This window comes from Haplochromis burtoni, unplaced genomic scaffold (genome assembly GCF_018398535.1).
Source record: "Haplochromis burtoni strain Fernald_Lab_line unplaced genomic scaffold, NCSU_Asbu1 Contig_18, whole genome shotgun sequence".
Classification (NCBI taxonomy): domain Eukaryota; kingdom Metazoa; phylum Chordata; class Actinopteri; order Cichliformes; family Cichlidae; genus Haplochromis; species Haplochromis burtoni.
In genome coordinates, this window is record NW_024582379.1 from 992,206 (window position 1) to 1,007,743 (window position 15,538).

Consider the following 15,538-nt stretch of genomic DNA (forward strand, 5'->3'; position numbering starts at 1 on the left):
ATTAAACTCATCTCCGACATAAAGTGCATCTGTGACTAAAGAGTGAGCGCAAGCCAGGCTCCAGGCAGTGAATCTAATGGTGAATTCAACTCTTCAGACACAGAAAGGGGGAGAATATAAAACTAATGTAATATGGCAGGGGTAACTTTCTGATTAACCCAACTGTCCTTTCTGCTTCCCTTTGCACTCTGCACTCTGAATGTGTGCTTCGTTTGCAAGAAATCCGTGCTTTTGCTTGACTCTTGCTTGTTTCACTCCCCCTGACTTCTCTAACCTCGATCTATTGCTGTCTGCCACTGCCCACTCACTGCTTCCTTGGCATCTGTGAGGTTAATCCATAAAAGGATGGGAACCACCACATTAGCTCTTTGTGGGTGGTGGTGGTGGTGGGGGAACCTTTGGGGAGTTATCAGAACATACTTGCACTAATTACTATCACAACTTATTGTTGCTCGTAGAGATCTATTTAATATCGGTCCCATGTGTCGCATTACATTTTTCATTTTCCGTGAATATTGTCATGCCAAGTTGCCAAATCTTACCCTGTATAAAAGCCTCCAAGCAATATTCCATTAAAGTGGAACAGTTTCAATTTTTAGCACAGAAACCCTGCTGCGAGTCCACTACCAAAACTTATTGCCCAAGGGGAATCCGAGACATTTCTCTCTCTCTCTCGAACTTATGTTGTTATGCAAGCATGAAGGGGTTTCTTCTATGATTCACATGTTTTAAAGTAACTCTGTCAGTTTGCAATTTTTAGCGAGAATCGCATAAAAATGCCCGAGTGCCACAGGTGACAGCTGATCACAAAAGCAACCACTGGTTGACTAAGCCCGATTTTTATTTTATCTTATTTATTTTTTTTAAACTCCAGCCAACAAATCTATGTTTAAAATGCAAATTCTGCACCCAAAGGGAGTTTTTATTTAGAGGACACATTAATGCTTATCCAGTCTGTTCATTACTTAAGGACATGATAATTTTTGCATTATTTATTCTAAATCCCTGATAATAAAGGACCAGAATTTCAATGACCTTATAACCGTGTTGCCACTGCACAGCCTGATTATCTTCTGCTGATCCCGCAGTCATAAAAAAAATCAAAAGCATCGAATTTCAGATAAGATTTTGACCAGAAATGTAATAAGTGCAAATTAATGTGATCTTAGCTGCCAATGTGTGACTCAAAGCTCATATTAATAAGACAATAAGACACGGAGGAGCAAGCTTGTGTTGTAAATTCCCAGTATAACACATGTTGTTTGAGACAAACACAAGTGATATTTTATGACAGAGAGTAACAGCATCACAAGAAATGTAAATGTTGCCTCTCTCCTTTTCATCTAAATTTCCTCTTGTCATTGTCAAACTGCCCACTTTCCTTTCAGAAAGCCATATATTGTTTAAGATGAGTCACAGTTTTGATTTGTTGTGATTTTTGCGGTGGCACTGTTGTCATCGCAATGACAAAATAATAGCACCTAAGAACAAGTTTCCATACTGACTCATGCAAAGGAAACATTTAAATGACAATTATTGTGCCTGCATGGTTATTGCAACAATCTCTGCACTTAGATCAGATTCACGTCGACTGCCCACACTTCCCATATTCTTGTTGACATCATTTCTAAATAAATGTTTCTCAGCATTCCCCTCATCAATCCCTCATTTTAGGCCTAATCTTATCGAGACTGCCGACATAAACATATTTCTTTGTCTGTAATCACCTGCAAAAGCTCTGATCCTTATTAAATAAGAAAACATATATAAAAAGGTACCACAGATAATCCTCTCCGATCAAGAACATTAAAAAGCACATATGGCCATCATCCTCATTTCTTTAAAAGCCGTTGTCATGGCAGTACTGAAATAATACTATGAGGTGCCTAATAAGATATTATGCACACAGAAAGCGACAATTTTGCTTTGATTTTGCACTCTTCGTGTAATTTTGCGGAGACTTACGCAAGTTGACAACAGAGTCTGCAAGTATTAGATCTGTTTGTTTGAAACATGATTTACCCATGCTGGGAAAACGGCGAGGACATCACCAATTAACACGTAATATCTACTGTTTTATCAAGAGTTCCACACTGAAATTGTATTTTGGATACACAATCTGCCCAAGTGCTTATGTATAGCATCTTCAGTTTTCCTAATGTGGTCAAGTGAGTTAAGATTTTCGTTTTGGTCGCTGAATATGAACAATGGCACTTGGGCTTTATATCTTTTTCAGACTCTGGTGATTTCATAGTGACCAACACTGTGTTTCTGTCTGATTTGACTGTATATCTGCAACACTGTGTGACAAAATTATCACGCACCTAAGTTAAAGATATTTACAGTTTTGTGTTTTTTAATTTTATTACGTTTTTTTATGAGGGTTAAAAGTTCGAAGCCAGACGCTGGAAGACAAATGAGTCTCTAAATAGTTCAATATTTGGATAAAACATTAACCTTTAGAGAGAGTGAACAGTCACTGCATCCAGCTGTTGTTTGACATAGTTACAGCACTCCCACTGAACCTCTTTTTTTCACCTTTCTGCACCAAGCCAAGCTACCACTTTTTTGAGCCCAGCCTAAATATAATATATGGCAAGCTGAGTTCAGATAATCTCAGCTTGCCAAAAAACAAGCACTTGGCAGTAATGGGAAAAAAGTTTTTGTAGGACTCTCTGCAGTCCTGTGAAAATATCAGTAATCCCCATGATTCAATAGCTTGTAAAGCCACCTTCAGCAGCAATACCTTGAAGTACTTTAGTTTATTTTATCAGTCTTTCACATCATTGTGGAGAAATGTTGGCCCTCTCTTCTTCACAGTGTTGCTTCTGCTCTTTGAGGTTTGCAGGCGTTTCTTTTTGCACACCTCTCTCAAGATCCTGCCCAAGCATTTAATCAGGTTGAGGTTCTTTTCTTTATTTTTCAGCAATTCTATTGTAGATTTACTAGCATGCTTGCCCCAATGTTCCACTGAAAGACCCAATATAGGCCAAGCCTTAGCTATCAGACAAATGGCCTTGCACTTGACTATACAACACTCTAATATAGAGAGGAGTTAATGGCCATCTCAGAGATTGCAAGGTGCCCAGATCCTGAGATTGCCCAAGCCCAAATCCTAACTCCTCCACCACCGTGTATAATGGATTGGATTTATATAGCGCTTTTCAAGGCACCCAAAGCGCTTTACCACTATTCATTCACTCTCCATTCACACACTGGTGGAGGCAAGCTACGGTTGTAGCCACAGCTGCCCTGGGGCAGACTGACAGAAGCGAGGCTGCCATATCGCGCCATCGGCCCCTCTGGCCAACACCAGTAGGCGGTAGGGTAAAGTGTCTTGCCCAAGGACACAACGACCAGGACAGAGAGCCCGGGGATCGAACCGGCGACCTTCCGGTTACAGATAGCTTCCCAACCCCCTGAGCCACGGTCGCCCCATGTATGGATGAGGTAGTCTGAGCTGATATGCTGTGTTTTCTCCAAACATGGTGCGGTCCTTTAAGGCCACACACATTGGACTCCTCTTTCTAAATCAAATGCTCCAGAAGTCTGTTGGTTTGTTAAGATGCAAATTTGTCAACATAAGCTGTGCTGCCATGTTCCTTGACTAGACTCGACTTGTTCAGTTTTTCTCTAATTGGACTTTCATCAACTTTAACATTTAACATGCTAACTTAAGCCTGTAGAGTCTGACTCATGGCATCTTTACAGTTGCTTTTTTGCTGTGATTAACTGTGATGTCCACTCCTGGGAAGATTGCAGCATTTTGTTAGCACACCTAAATGCTGATGATCATTTAACAAGCGCAATTTACTCTCTTGATTCTTACCAAAGCAACATGGGTTGACTTAGTTTCATAACCTCTCTCCAGTCCTTGGATAGCAACCTTTGACTAAAACATTCACTAATACCCAGTGTAAAGAGTCCTTTCCTTACCTGGATGATTGCATCAAGCATCAAGACTCGTGTAAAGAGGGTTTCTATTTCAAACTCTAGTTTTTTTTTTGTTTCTTTTTTTTTTTTTTTGAGGGGAGGGTATCCTTCTTAAAGCGAGGTGCACCAGACAGCTACAAAGACCAAACATCAAGAAGAACAAATACAACAGTAACATATTCTCATGGGAAATATTCAGCATTCACAAAACATTTTTTATCACTGACAACAGCAGAAGGAATGTGTTTGAAAAAGCAACAAAACGGGGCGGGAAATATCTTCTTGGAAACAATCTCTAATCTCATCCTGTTGTATTAAAATAGATTTAACATTTGCATATACTATACTGTGGTCTGCAACAAATTGAGACAAGATAAAGAGAGCCAAAGACAAAAGTGCATTGCTATATTTATGATAAAAAAAAAAGTCTTGAAATGCTGGAAACGGCGGCACTAATGCCATGTGTCTTACAATCTGTTGCCGTACGATTTACAGTGAACACCACTTCAGCACTCCCTTTTATTTCTGGAACACACTAGTTGATTAAGAAAAAGGTTATTGGAAGCACAGGGATGTCTTATTTATTGCCAATCTACTGTTTTTCTTTGCGTTACAAATCAGGACAACAAGTTCCCGCTCGAAGCAAGTGGGATAAAAATGAAAGCCAATACTAATTAGTCTCCTCATGCTGAACATTTAATAAACCCTATAGGGTGATGTGAATTACAAGCTAAACAACAATTGACAAAAGAAATGCACATGCCAACACATGCACACTATAACGCTTTTAACAGGTTTAGAGTTTTAAAAATTAAAAGCTGTCAAGGCATGTAGCCAAAGCTTCTCCACTGAAAAACAACAGATTAAAACAAGATAAAAGACCGAGTCTTGTCGCTGCTTGTTGGATTAACAAATTCTGCATCGTTATACACCAGGAACTGAAAAAAAAGAAGGGGGGGGGGGGGGGGGTCTACTTTGTGTTCCCTTCAACTCCCACTGTATGCTCTGTCTGAAAATCATGTTGCAGGGAATTTCGTCTGTCCTCAGCTCCACTCCTTAAACTGGATTCTTTATGCTTGTGTATTTTTATGAATGTGCATGCGCTTAAATGTTTGTGAGTATGTGACTTACGGTAGAAGGAGATGCGTGTGCTACTTTTGCAGACTATATTAAGTCTGGAGGGATTCGATTACAACATGGTCAATATACTTTGTGAGTCGTATTAACATTAAATAAATGTGTTCCTTCCTGTTTTTGTGCATATGCGAGAAAATTCTATAAAATTACAGATTACAGGCCTCCGTTTGAGACTACAGGATATATACAGGAGAGTATATCGCTATGTAGCATTCCAACCAAATGTGAGAGAATTGGTTTTTCTCTGAATTACAAGACACTTTCTCAACACTTGGTCTTTCTGCTCAGCAGTATCTTAATACCCAGCTGCCTCATTGAAGACAGCTATGAGTAAGCTGTCTTTTCTACCGCCATCTCACTGCTGCCATTTACACAGCATTCAGTTCACGAGCAGACCCAGCTAACTCCTTTCTCAACACATTCAACCAGAGGAAAAAAGATTTTTAACCTCTATATACGAATAAGGGTCAACAGGGTGAATTGGGACCTGCGCGCGAATGTTGACATTTTTCTGATGCGCCTCATTATGCCGCCGCAAGAGCATGTGAGTGTAATACCTACACGTTTAATCTTCAGTTGAGAAGCGGAGATATGGGAATTGAGACTTTTGTGATCGTCCGCTGCATACTGACAGATAAGGACACCTCTGTGTTTGCGTGTCCTCTGCTCAGATTGCCCGTCTTCCGCATAGCAATCAACGGCAATGAAAACAGAGAAAGGGGAAAATGAAGAGAAGAATGGCAGGGGAACACTCAACAGGCAGGCTGCAGTTACCATAGAAACAGGCAAGCTTTATCCCAACTGTCAAAATTTAATTTCCTCTGCATCTTTTTGTATAAGAGACGGGAGCAGTTCACGTCTTAAAAGAAAACAGACAATAAAGATACATCACAAATGGAACCAAAAGTCTCTGAGGGACATTTGGTATTGTCATGCTTTGATGGCAGCACTGCTACTGGCAAAAAAAAGAATGCACTGAAGAGATCTGTCTTATTTTATTTTAGATTTCAAGGCAAATGTAAACATGATAGAATTTCAAAGACATAATATCACACTGACCCAAACCTATTATACTCCAAGGGAGGTCTTCTGGTGCACTGCGAGGCAAGGACAAAGTCACTCGGGCGGAAATGTCTAGAGCCGAGGCACCTGGGTATTAATCGATTAGTCAAATATTTTTGTTAAGCCAGAATGTAAGCCATGTGCAGGTTTAAGCTGTGGAAATGGGGAGGATTATTCTGCTTTTCTTGATTTTCTGTGACAGTAGAGCTATCTTTTTGTTTGGAGTTGTTGTTGTTTGGTGTGGCAAATTTGTTCAGAAAACTGGATGAATCTATAATGAATTTAACCGATTTCAGAGCTGGAAATCTATCTAAAGTTGCATCTCTAAACTTTGTATTGTACTCTCCCTCATTCTCATCAATAACTAAAAACAACAATAAATACTGTATTCTACGTTGCTGAAAGCTGCTACGCAAGGTATACATATAGGGTGATATTGGATGCTGTGACACTGACTGATGTGTCAGCCCCCCCACCCCACCTCTCTCTGTCTCTAAACACCTATGCAGCTGCAAAGAATGGAAATAGATTTTGAGCACCTGGCTGTTCGCTGACATGGCTTTGTTACTGCGATATTAATGTGTACAAAGTCATAAACATAGACAATTAAAACCCTGCCATCAAAATCATTCAACTGCCATACATCAAAGAGGTTGGAGCTGTGCCTGCACGCCTGTGTGTGCGAGTGTGTGTTTGTGTGTGCGTGCATGCAGCAGATGTTCTGTGCAGCCTGTCAGACAGCCAGCAGTATCCTGCAGCTGATACTCTCTCTGGACAGCCTGACTGACTGACAGGTGTGTGTGTGCATGATCCTGTGTTACTCATACTGTGGGGACATAAATCTGTTTACACAGTCATATTCTGGGGACCGGCTGTGGCTACAGGGGACAAAAAAACAAAGTAAAAATGGAAATTCAGTTTTATTACAAAGCCTTGATTTTAGATTAAGTTAGGTTTAGAGTCATGGAGGGTTAGGTAAGTTACAGCTGTGGTTAGCATTCCAATAAGTCTTCAATGTAAGTTGGTGTAATGTCCTCTGAAGTGATGGAAACACAAATGCGTGCGTGCATGTGTGTGCGTGCGTGTGTTGTGTGTGAACAGAAAGGAGCTTGCTTTGCCTCCAGCAAATCAATGTCCCCTCGAGGGAATGTGGAACCTGAGACAAAGAGCAAAAGCAACTCCAAGAGAAAGAAAGACGGTGTGTGAGAGAGAGAGAGGAAGCCCTGGGCAAACAGATTTTGCTCTCTTCCCCTAGTTCCAATCTCAGGTTCTTCACTCGCAGACTTAAACATTTGGGTGAAAATATTTTGTTGGAAGAAATCAGCGAGGATGGTGAACTCAAACTGTAGGAAATTAACACCTGCCAGCAGCCTACATCCTGGTCAGGCTAAGAATCATACACCTGGTTTCATTATCTAACCAGCTCCGGTGTTTCCGAAGCCAAAACAGTATGTTAAAACTGTGACACTAGCACCTGATTTCCTGCATTTTAAAATGATGCTTTCTGAAATGAAACAGAATCTAAATTTACTCTGAATCCAAAACAAGTCGAGTCCACAAGCCTGCAGTTTCCTCTAGTCTTTTTTAGTGTTTACTGAAGCTGTTCTGCTTCTCTGCACTTCAGCTAAAAGAACTGCTCCTTTGCTGTGGAGAAGTTACCTCAACACACACTTCTCTCTAATCCCACTATATCATATCACTGTCTGGCTGTCAGGAGCACACTCACTGTTAAATTGTGTAATGTGTCTACAGTTTTGGAGGCTTAAGTCATTCTGGAGTACAAGGTTCAAGACTTCAGCGCGGACTGTCGAGTTGTTATAAAGGTTGGCATATAAGCCATTACTCAGACGCAACATGACTTGAATGTAAAATTACTGCATACACTTTTAGCCACGATAGCAGCATGACTCCTAGGATGGAAATGTCAGTCTGATGGTCAATTAGTCTACCACCTTAGTCCAAAATAAAATATGTATCTCAGCAAGTCCTGGATGGATCGTCTTGACATTTGGCACACATATTCACGCCCCGCTGCACCCACGCCTCCACCCAGGATGAATAAACACTTTGAGGTGTACCAACATATTCCCTATCACCAGATAAAATGTTTATTTTCCCACAACTAACCACTTCTAACAGACTTGCATTTAGAGTTAATTTAAACATAAAAAAGTAAATCAAGATGAGAACATGGTATATGAACCATTATTGTAACAGCTGCTACACATCGCTGTGTTAACATGGTGATGTTAGGCCCCAGTCACACAGCGGAGAGACCAGACGGCAACAATCCGAAAATCACTGGTTGCAAAAATAAAAATATATATTCTCCATCCAGCTATGAGTGATTGCTGGATGTTACTGGAAGCTGCTGGTAAGAAATTGGTCATAAAGAGGTAAATGGTGCTTCTTGCGCTTTCTTTAGCAACTAGCACCTTGCCCCAGTCACCTATAGTTTGCACGAAAGGCATCAATTTGTCTGCAAACTACAATGGCCCTGAAAGGTCAAACGGACTGCAACTTAAGGAAATGCCAGCAAATAGACAAATACTCCAAAAACACACAAAGCAACAGAAGTTGACTAAATAAACAGAAATTGTTTCTGGAAACACAAAAATGTTTGGAAACGACAGAAATCTAAACGTTTTAAGAGCACTAAGATAGACTTAAAAGAAGCAGAGCGTTCATCAGTGTTGCAAGGGAACCAAATCTGTAAGTAATGTGTGCTTTAATCACATGATTCAGATACATGTTTGCTATTAGCTGTTTACTGTTAGCTTTTGTGATGCTTTTCTCTAATTCCAGACCATATCACCTCACTGTAAAGCAATGACTATAGAAACCATGGACGACGCGACAGCTTTTCGAAAATGAAGCCAAAACGTCTCTATCGCCCCCTGTTGTCTGGCTGCAGTATAGGTCATAAACCCCGCCTCCTCCATGTTAGCAGATGGGACGGGGATCAGACTAGAATAAATTAACAAATTTTTTCCAAAGATTCTTTCTTTTGTTATCAATAGTTCTCACCACGCTGATTTATGTCCACTGAGATGTTAAATTGCGATGTAATGTCATCACAGCAGCTTTGACTGGCAGCTGCAGTCACGGAGAAACTTGCGTATCTCTGTTCGGGAATAGCAGATAGAGCGTAGGCTCTGAGAGGAGGGCCAGCGTTTACGTTACGAAAACACGATCGACTGTTTTAGCCTGACAGCCTGAGGTGTTCTTCAGTAAACTGGACTACCGACAGAAGGACCCGAGGCCCCGCTGCACTTTTTCGGTAAGTTAAACGTGTTTGTAAGCTAATCCGTAACTACCGTCCTTAGCTCGGTCCTGAGACCTAGCTAGCTAAGATGAGCACTTAGCTGTCGGGGAAACTTGTTTTCGTTCGTTAGCTAACCCGTGCAGGTGAATGAATTTACCCTGACTAAAGAAATCAAGAAAAACGCTCCGGGCTGCTCAGTCACTAATTATCGTTACTGTACTTTTATTACAAGTGTTATACTGTAAAAGCAACAGGTTGTACACTACTTCAGCTCCTGTGCAGAGCTGATTATTAAATATGTGCAAACAACAGCATGTTTTCTGTCTCTTGCCACATCTTTAAAGACGGTAACACCATTTTTTAAAAAAGCTTGTACTTCAGTAACTCCTCATTAATCAGTAACTGTGGATTAAACTGTAGAACTGAAAAAATGTAAGAGAAGAGCTTCAGATCCTGAGTGTGTGGGACAGAGAAGGATCAGCTTTATTTCAGACTTGAGAGAAACTTTATATTTCAGTTTGTGATGGTTCTGTTCTCTTTGTGATTACAGGAGCTGCCCTCAGATTCAGACCTCAGCACCACCCAGTGACAGCAGACAGATCATCCAACATGTTCACATGTCAACTGCAAAATTAACTGATGAAAACAGTACAAAGGTTAAAGTACCACACGTGCTGTCAGTGAAAGCTGCAGCTGTTTATTGATAAAGTTAAAGACAAAAAGTCAAAAGGATTAATCACCAGCAGTGCCAGTATATATCAGCATTAACAGGACCTCAGTTTGGTGTTTTACAAAGCTGCTGATCTCAGACCTGTACAGCTTCCGTTTTAAATACTTTATGTACTCAGCTGCATGAAGAGCACATTTGATTTTCTCTGACACAATTAAATAAAACCTGATGAAGGTCAAAGGTCGCCACTTGGATGTTTAACTGCAAACTTGTCATCTGGAATTCTTTCAGTTTTTTGCAGATAGTGTGTTATTTACCATAAAGTGATACAGAGTTATTCATACCAGAGTAACCAGAGAGGATCATATATTTTTAAATATATAACTTTCTACAGGACTGTAGCCTCTGTGGAGTGTGCAGCTGATCTCATCACTGTCTAAAAATTGAAACAAAACCTGAGCAGTGCTGAATCCTTCAATAATACAGACTATTAAAGTAACAGGTGTGTAGCATCGCTAACTAGCTTTACACCTCCACCTCAAGTCACTACTGTGCAGACTCTGGCTCCAACAATGCAAGATGGCAGCCTCCACAAGCTGGATATTTTGGCTTCATTTTTGCACAATGGGTGGAGGCGCTGTCGCGTCGTCCATGTTTTCTACAGTCATTGCTGTAAAGAGTGCAACACAAACAGAAAACTGAGAATATTCACCTTCAAAGCTGAACCTTTAGAAATGGCGATGTGCGATCGTGGCTCAAGAGTTGGCAGTTCATCTTGTAATCGGAAGGTTGCCGGTTCGAGCCCCGGCTCGGACAGTCTCTGTTGTTGCGTACTTGGGCAAGACACTTCACCCGTTGCCTAGTGGTGGTCAGAGGGCCCGGTGGCGCTAGTGTCCGGCAGCCTCGCCTCTGTCAGTGTGACCCAGGGTGGCTGTGGCTACAATGTAGCTTACCATCACGTGTGTGAATGGGTGGATGACTGAACGTGTTAAGCGCTATACAAATACAGGCCATTTACCATTTTAAAGTTTCACTACGGTGTGGAGATTAAATGGTGAATGTCTGCTGATAAGTTGGCATCTTCCATGCATTGTGCCAACTAAATTGGCAACCAGTCTGGTGAAACACATTTTCCCTTACAACTGTTAGTTACCCAGGGTTCACGGATTGATCTCTAGGCTTGTGTGACTGAGACCTTACATTTTTAGCTAAAAGCACCAGCGTATTCATCCATTCATGCTTTGGTTCATTCATCTGCTTTCTCTGCTAAAGGGATCCTGTCAAAACACCAAGTCATGTCACTGTTTTGATCAAGAGGGATCGAACCAGTTCCTCAAGTTATGACATTTCCAAGCTAAACATCGCTGGCTCAGTTCAGACACGCTCAATCAAGCCAAAGAAGGTTTCAGCAGAATGTTATTTTTGCCATGACCTTGTACACAGAAGGCAATAATGTAAATATTTTTGAGCGTGTCTCTGTATGTGTGCGTCTGATATGAAAGCTCCTCCACTGCTTTTCAATGATAAGTGAGACTTCACTATAAATGAAACAACCAATGAGTCTGACAAAAACCTTGGATGATTTGAAAAGGTTGACTCCCGACTTGCATGATTCACTGACACTGTCTAGACACAGAATGTCTCTCTATTCATTGAAACTTTCAAAGAGAAGCGTTAGAAGCGTGATAAAAAAAAAAAACCTTCTCACAAAAAGAGGCCCCGGTTAAGTCCAGTGACTCAATGGTATAGTATAAATCTGTCAACCTCTACTTTAAAACCACTCACACAAGTTGATCTGCACTGTCTCCACAAACAGAAGATCAGAGCTAGTTTATTCAAGGAAAAACACATTTAGACAGACACAATTACTCTGTGGGTTCCAGCAGAGATAAATTCAACTAGTGAGTGGAGAAAGCAATACTGAAAGGTAAAGCAATAATCATCTTTACCTAGCCAATGGTGCTACAACCCCTTTATTACTCAGTTGGCTCCATAAAACCCAAATAAGCCCCATCTGAAAAGCTGCACTGTGTGTGTTTGTGCTTGTGTATCTTTATGCAGACAAATGGCTTTGCATGCAGGTTTGTGTGCATCCAGTAAGACTTATCCTGGTTCTGGGCAAAAAGAAGCAACAAGTGGGCAAATCTAATCTGATTTTGAACTGTCCTTGGCAGTGGAGCACATGTGTAAACAGAAACTCTTAAGTGTTTTGTTTCAGTCACTGGCTACAAAGGGACAGAGAGAGGAGGACAGCTTGCATATTTATTCAATCAGAATTAATTTATTTATATTCCTTCATGCTGTCTCATCTCTAAGAGAGGAAAAGATATAAAACATGTTTGCATGCATTTACACAGAACATTCAACATCAGCAAGTCCCAGAACAGACAATAACCGCCTACCTTTCTCGCTCTCTTCTAATATGGATTTTATAAGGTAAAATGAAAAAACACGCCCACTCACACACACACTGTGCATGGCGACATTTTTTATGTGATTCTGGTTCTATTATCCCAGTCCGATATAGTCCTGGTTTAAAAAACATCCAAGTGAGACCGGGATTTCATTAACAGACATGTTAACAGAAAGTGAGAAAGAGAATTTTGACAAGTTCTCTAAGGTGCTGGGAACACCCTACCTTCCAAATACCTTTAAAAAACTGTGTGCAAGTTCACCTCCAATAACTTGACTCACTCACTGATGATTTGGGCATATTTTTACTTTTGTGTACTGCACTTACAGGTCATTGCAAAACAGTAACACTGTGGTATTTTTTTTTTTTTTTTCAAAAGTGTCCTCACCTTACTTCAGCGTGCATTGTTCAGGGTAATAATACACTCACTGGCCACTTCATTGGTTACACCTTGCCATCTCTTTGTTGGAGACCCTTTTGCCTTCAGAACTGCCTTAATTCTTCATGGCACAGATTCAACGAGGTAATAGAAACACTCCTCAGATATTTTGGTCCATTATTTGGAATGAGTTGACTGTGGAGGCCGTTTGAGTCTGATGAATCCATTGTTAAAGGAACAAGAGTTTGAAATGATGTAATCTTTGTGACATGGCCTGTTATGTTACTTAAAGTACCCATCAGAAGATAGCTACACTGTGGTCATAAAGGGACGTGGTCAGCAAGGAAGGCTATGGAGTTTAAATGGTGCTCAAGTGGTACAACGGGGCCCCAACATCATTACATCATCACCATCAGCCTAAATCGTTGATAGTGAGCAGGATGGATTCATGTTTTCATGTTGTTTACACCAAATTCTGAACCTAGCATCCAATTAGCAGCAGAACTCAAGACTCTTTAGACCAGGCAACACTGGTTGGATCTTCTATTGTCCAACTTTGTTGAGCGTGTGTACAATGTAGCCTCAGCTTCCTGTTCTTAGCTGACTGATCTTCTGCCACTGCAGCCCATGTGCTTCAGGGCTGTGCACTCAGAGATGCTCTTCTGCACACTTTGGTTGACACACGTGATTGCTTAACTTACTGTTGACTTGCTATCAACTTGAAGCAGTCTGGCCTTTCTCCTCTGGCATCAACAAGTCATTTTCACCCAGAAAACTCCCATTCATTGGATATTTTGTCTTTGTTGGACCATTTTCTGTAAATCTCAGATATGGTAAAATCTAAGTTGTTGAAATACTCAGACCAGCCCAACAACCATGTCACATTCAAAGTCACCTTTCTTCCCCATTCTGATGCTGTTTTTGAACTTCCAACAGGTCTGGATGCCTACATGCTTAAGTATATTGAGTTGCTGCCATGTGATTGACTAATTAGATATTTCTGTTAACGAGTAAAAGAATGGGTATACCTAATAAAGTGGCCCATGTGTTTTAAAAACTAGCTGCTGTTTTCCCTTTTTTTAAGAAGCCAAACAACTCTGCTCTTTATAAAATTACACTAAATGGACTTAAGAATTTTTAAGACAGTCCCTATAAACATATGTATAACACAAAGCACAGAAAAGCACTACAATAAAAACACACGTATTTATTACCTCTGAATATTTTCTTTTCCCAAAATGCGATCTCCAGATGGGTCCAAAGGTGAGGGCAGCAGGTTCAGACAGGAAGCTAGAGACTGGCTGGAGTCTTCTCTGGACACTGTGCACACAACCAAACAGACATGTAATGAATTGAAGTTGTTTTCTCTAACCCCAGGTGACAATCTGACTGACAACATATGTTAGCCTAAGAAGAATTCACAGCTCTCTGTTTAAATCTTCTTTTGAGATGAATTAGAGCTATAAAACTTGGATCAAAGAGGTTATTAAAATTCAGTAGTGATCCGTTGGGATCATCATACCATCAGTTGTTGTTTTTTGTGTTTCTTTACAATTATGCCTAAATATTCAATGGCACATTTAACAGGCCATTATAAAAGACAGTGAAATAAAAGTTGGATATAAAGCCAAGATTTGGTATTTCTTTATGTCTTTGCAAAGGTCTCTGTCTCTCACACTGTCCCTGTGTGATTCCACAGGGCATGAGTCACCATAGGAGTGAGAACGCAGAGCCCTGTGGGCCATAAATTGCTGTGAAACTGCTTGCTTTTTAATAACGGCTTCAACAAGCCACCTGAGAGAGGTCAAAATGAGGAGTACCGATGAGTGCGTGGGCGTAAGGGATTGTGAGATGGGTGTGCATCAAATTGTGTACGTCTGTGTGTCTGCATACATCTTTATATGAACCTGTGCATGGATCTGCACGTGTCTGTATTGTGTATTCTGCGTGAATGTCTGTTACGGTGTGTTTAAATGAGTTCCTGTAATTTGAGTTTGTGGAAGAACCTTACTCTTCTAATGCCAGCACAGAGTCTTAGTCCCTTGACTTTATGAGAACAATTCATCAAACCTTTAATTTCATGCTACAGTCTGCAAACCATTAGGTCTAATGACTAAGCATGCACGCTTGTGTGCTAGTGTGTATATTAATGATGGTGCCTCCCTTAGCTCTGCATCAGCCAGTGCCTGTAGAGATCTTTTCAGTGCGTGTGTGTGTGTGTGTGTGTGTGTGTGTGTGTGTGTGTGTGTGTGTGTTTTGACTGGCTGTGTGAGTGAACCACCCAGCCTCCCAATGCTCTTCAAACCCCATAAGCATAGGAAATTCTGTTTATTAGCGCTGAAGCTTCCATTGTATTCTTTACTTCTCAGTGCTGCTGAGCATTTTACTTTATTTGACTGCAACTGCAATATTCTAGGAGCCCATCTGGGACTTAAATATGGCCTAGAAATAGATGAATCCAACCTCACATTAACATATAATTTCACCGATAGATCTGTTGATAAGAGACAAAGCTAGTCGAGCTGACATAAACGCACCCCGTCGCTGCATTGTTGTAGTCCCTGTGTCTGAGCAACATGAAGCACAGAAATGGAGTATGATCACAAGCTTATGTTTACCTCGTTGAGTCATTTTCTTCGTGTGTTGCACTCTACCACACATCAACTATGTATATCTGTC

The 15,538-nt window shown here is 40.8% G+C and overlaps 1 protein-coding gene across 7 annotated transcripts in view; it reads right to left on the reverse strand.

The window, feature by feature from the left end:
* ccser1 (coiled-coil serine-rich protein 1) overlaps positions 1 to 15,538 on the reverse strand; it is a 126,520-nt gene that overhangs the window by 89,530 nt on the left and 21,452 nt on the right. For all 7 annotated transcript variants that reach the window (XM_005916140.2, XM_005916139.3, XM_042218330.1 and 4 more), the window contains exon 6: positions 14,074 to 14,179. In XM_005916140.2, coding sequence (XP_005916202.1) covers positions 14,074 to 14,179 — 106 coding nt within the window. The remainder of the gene's footprint in view (positions 1 to 14,073; positions 14,180 to 15,538) is intronic.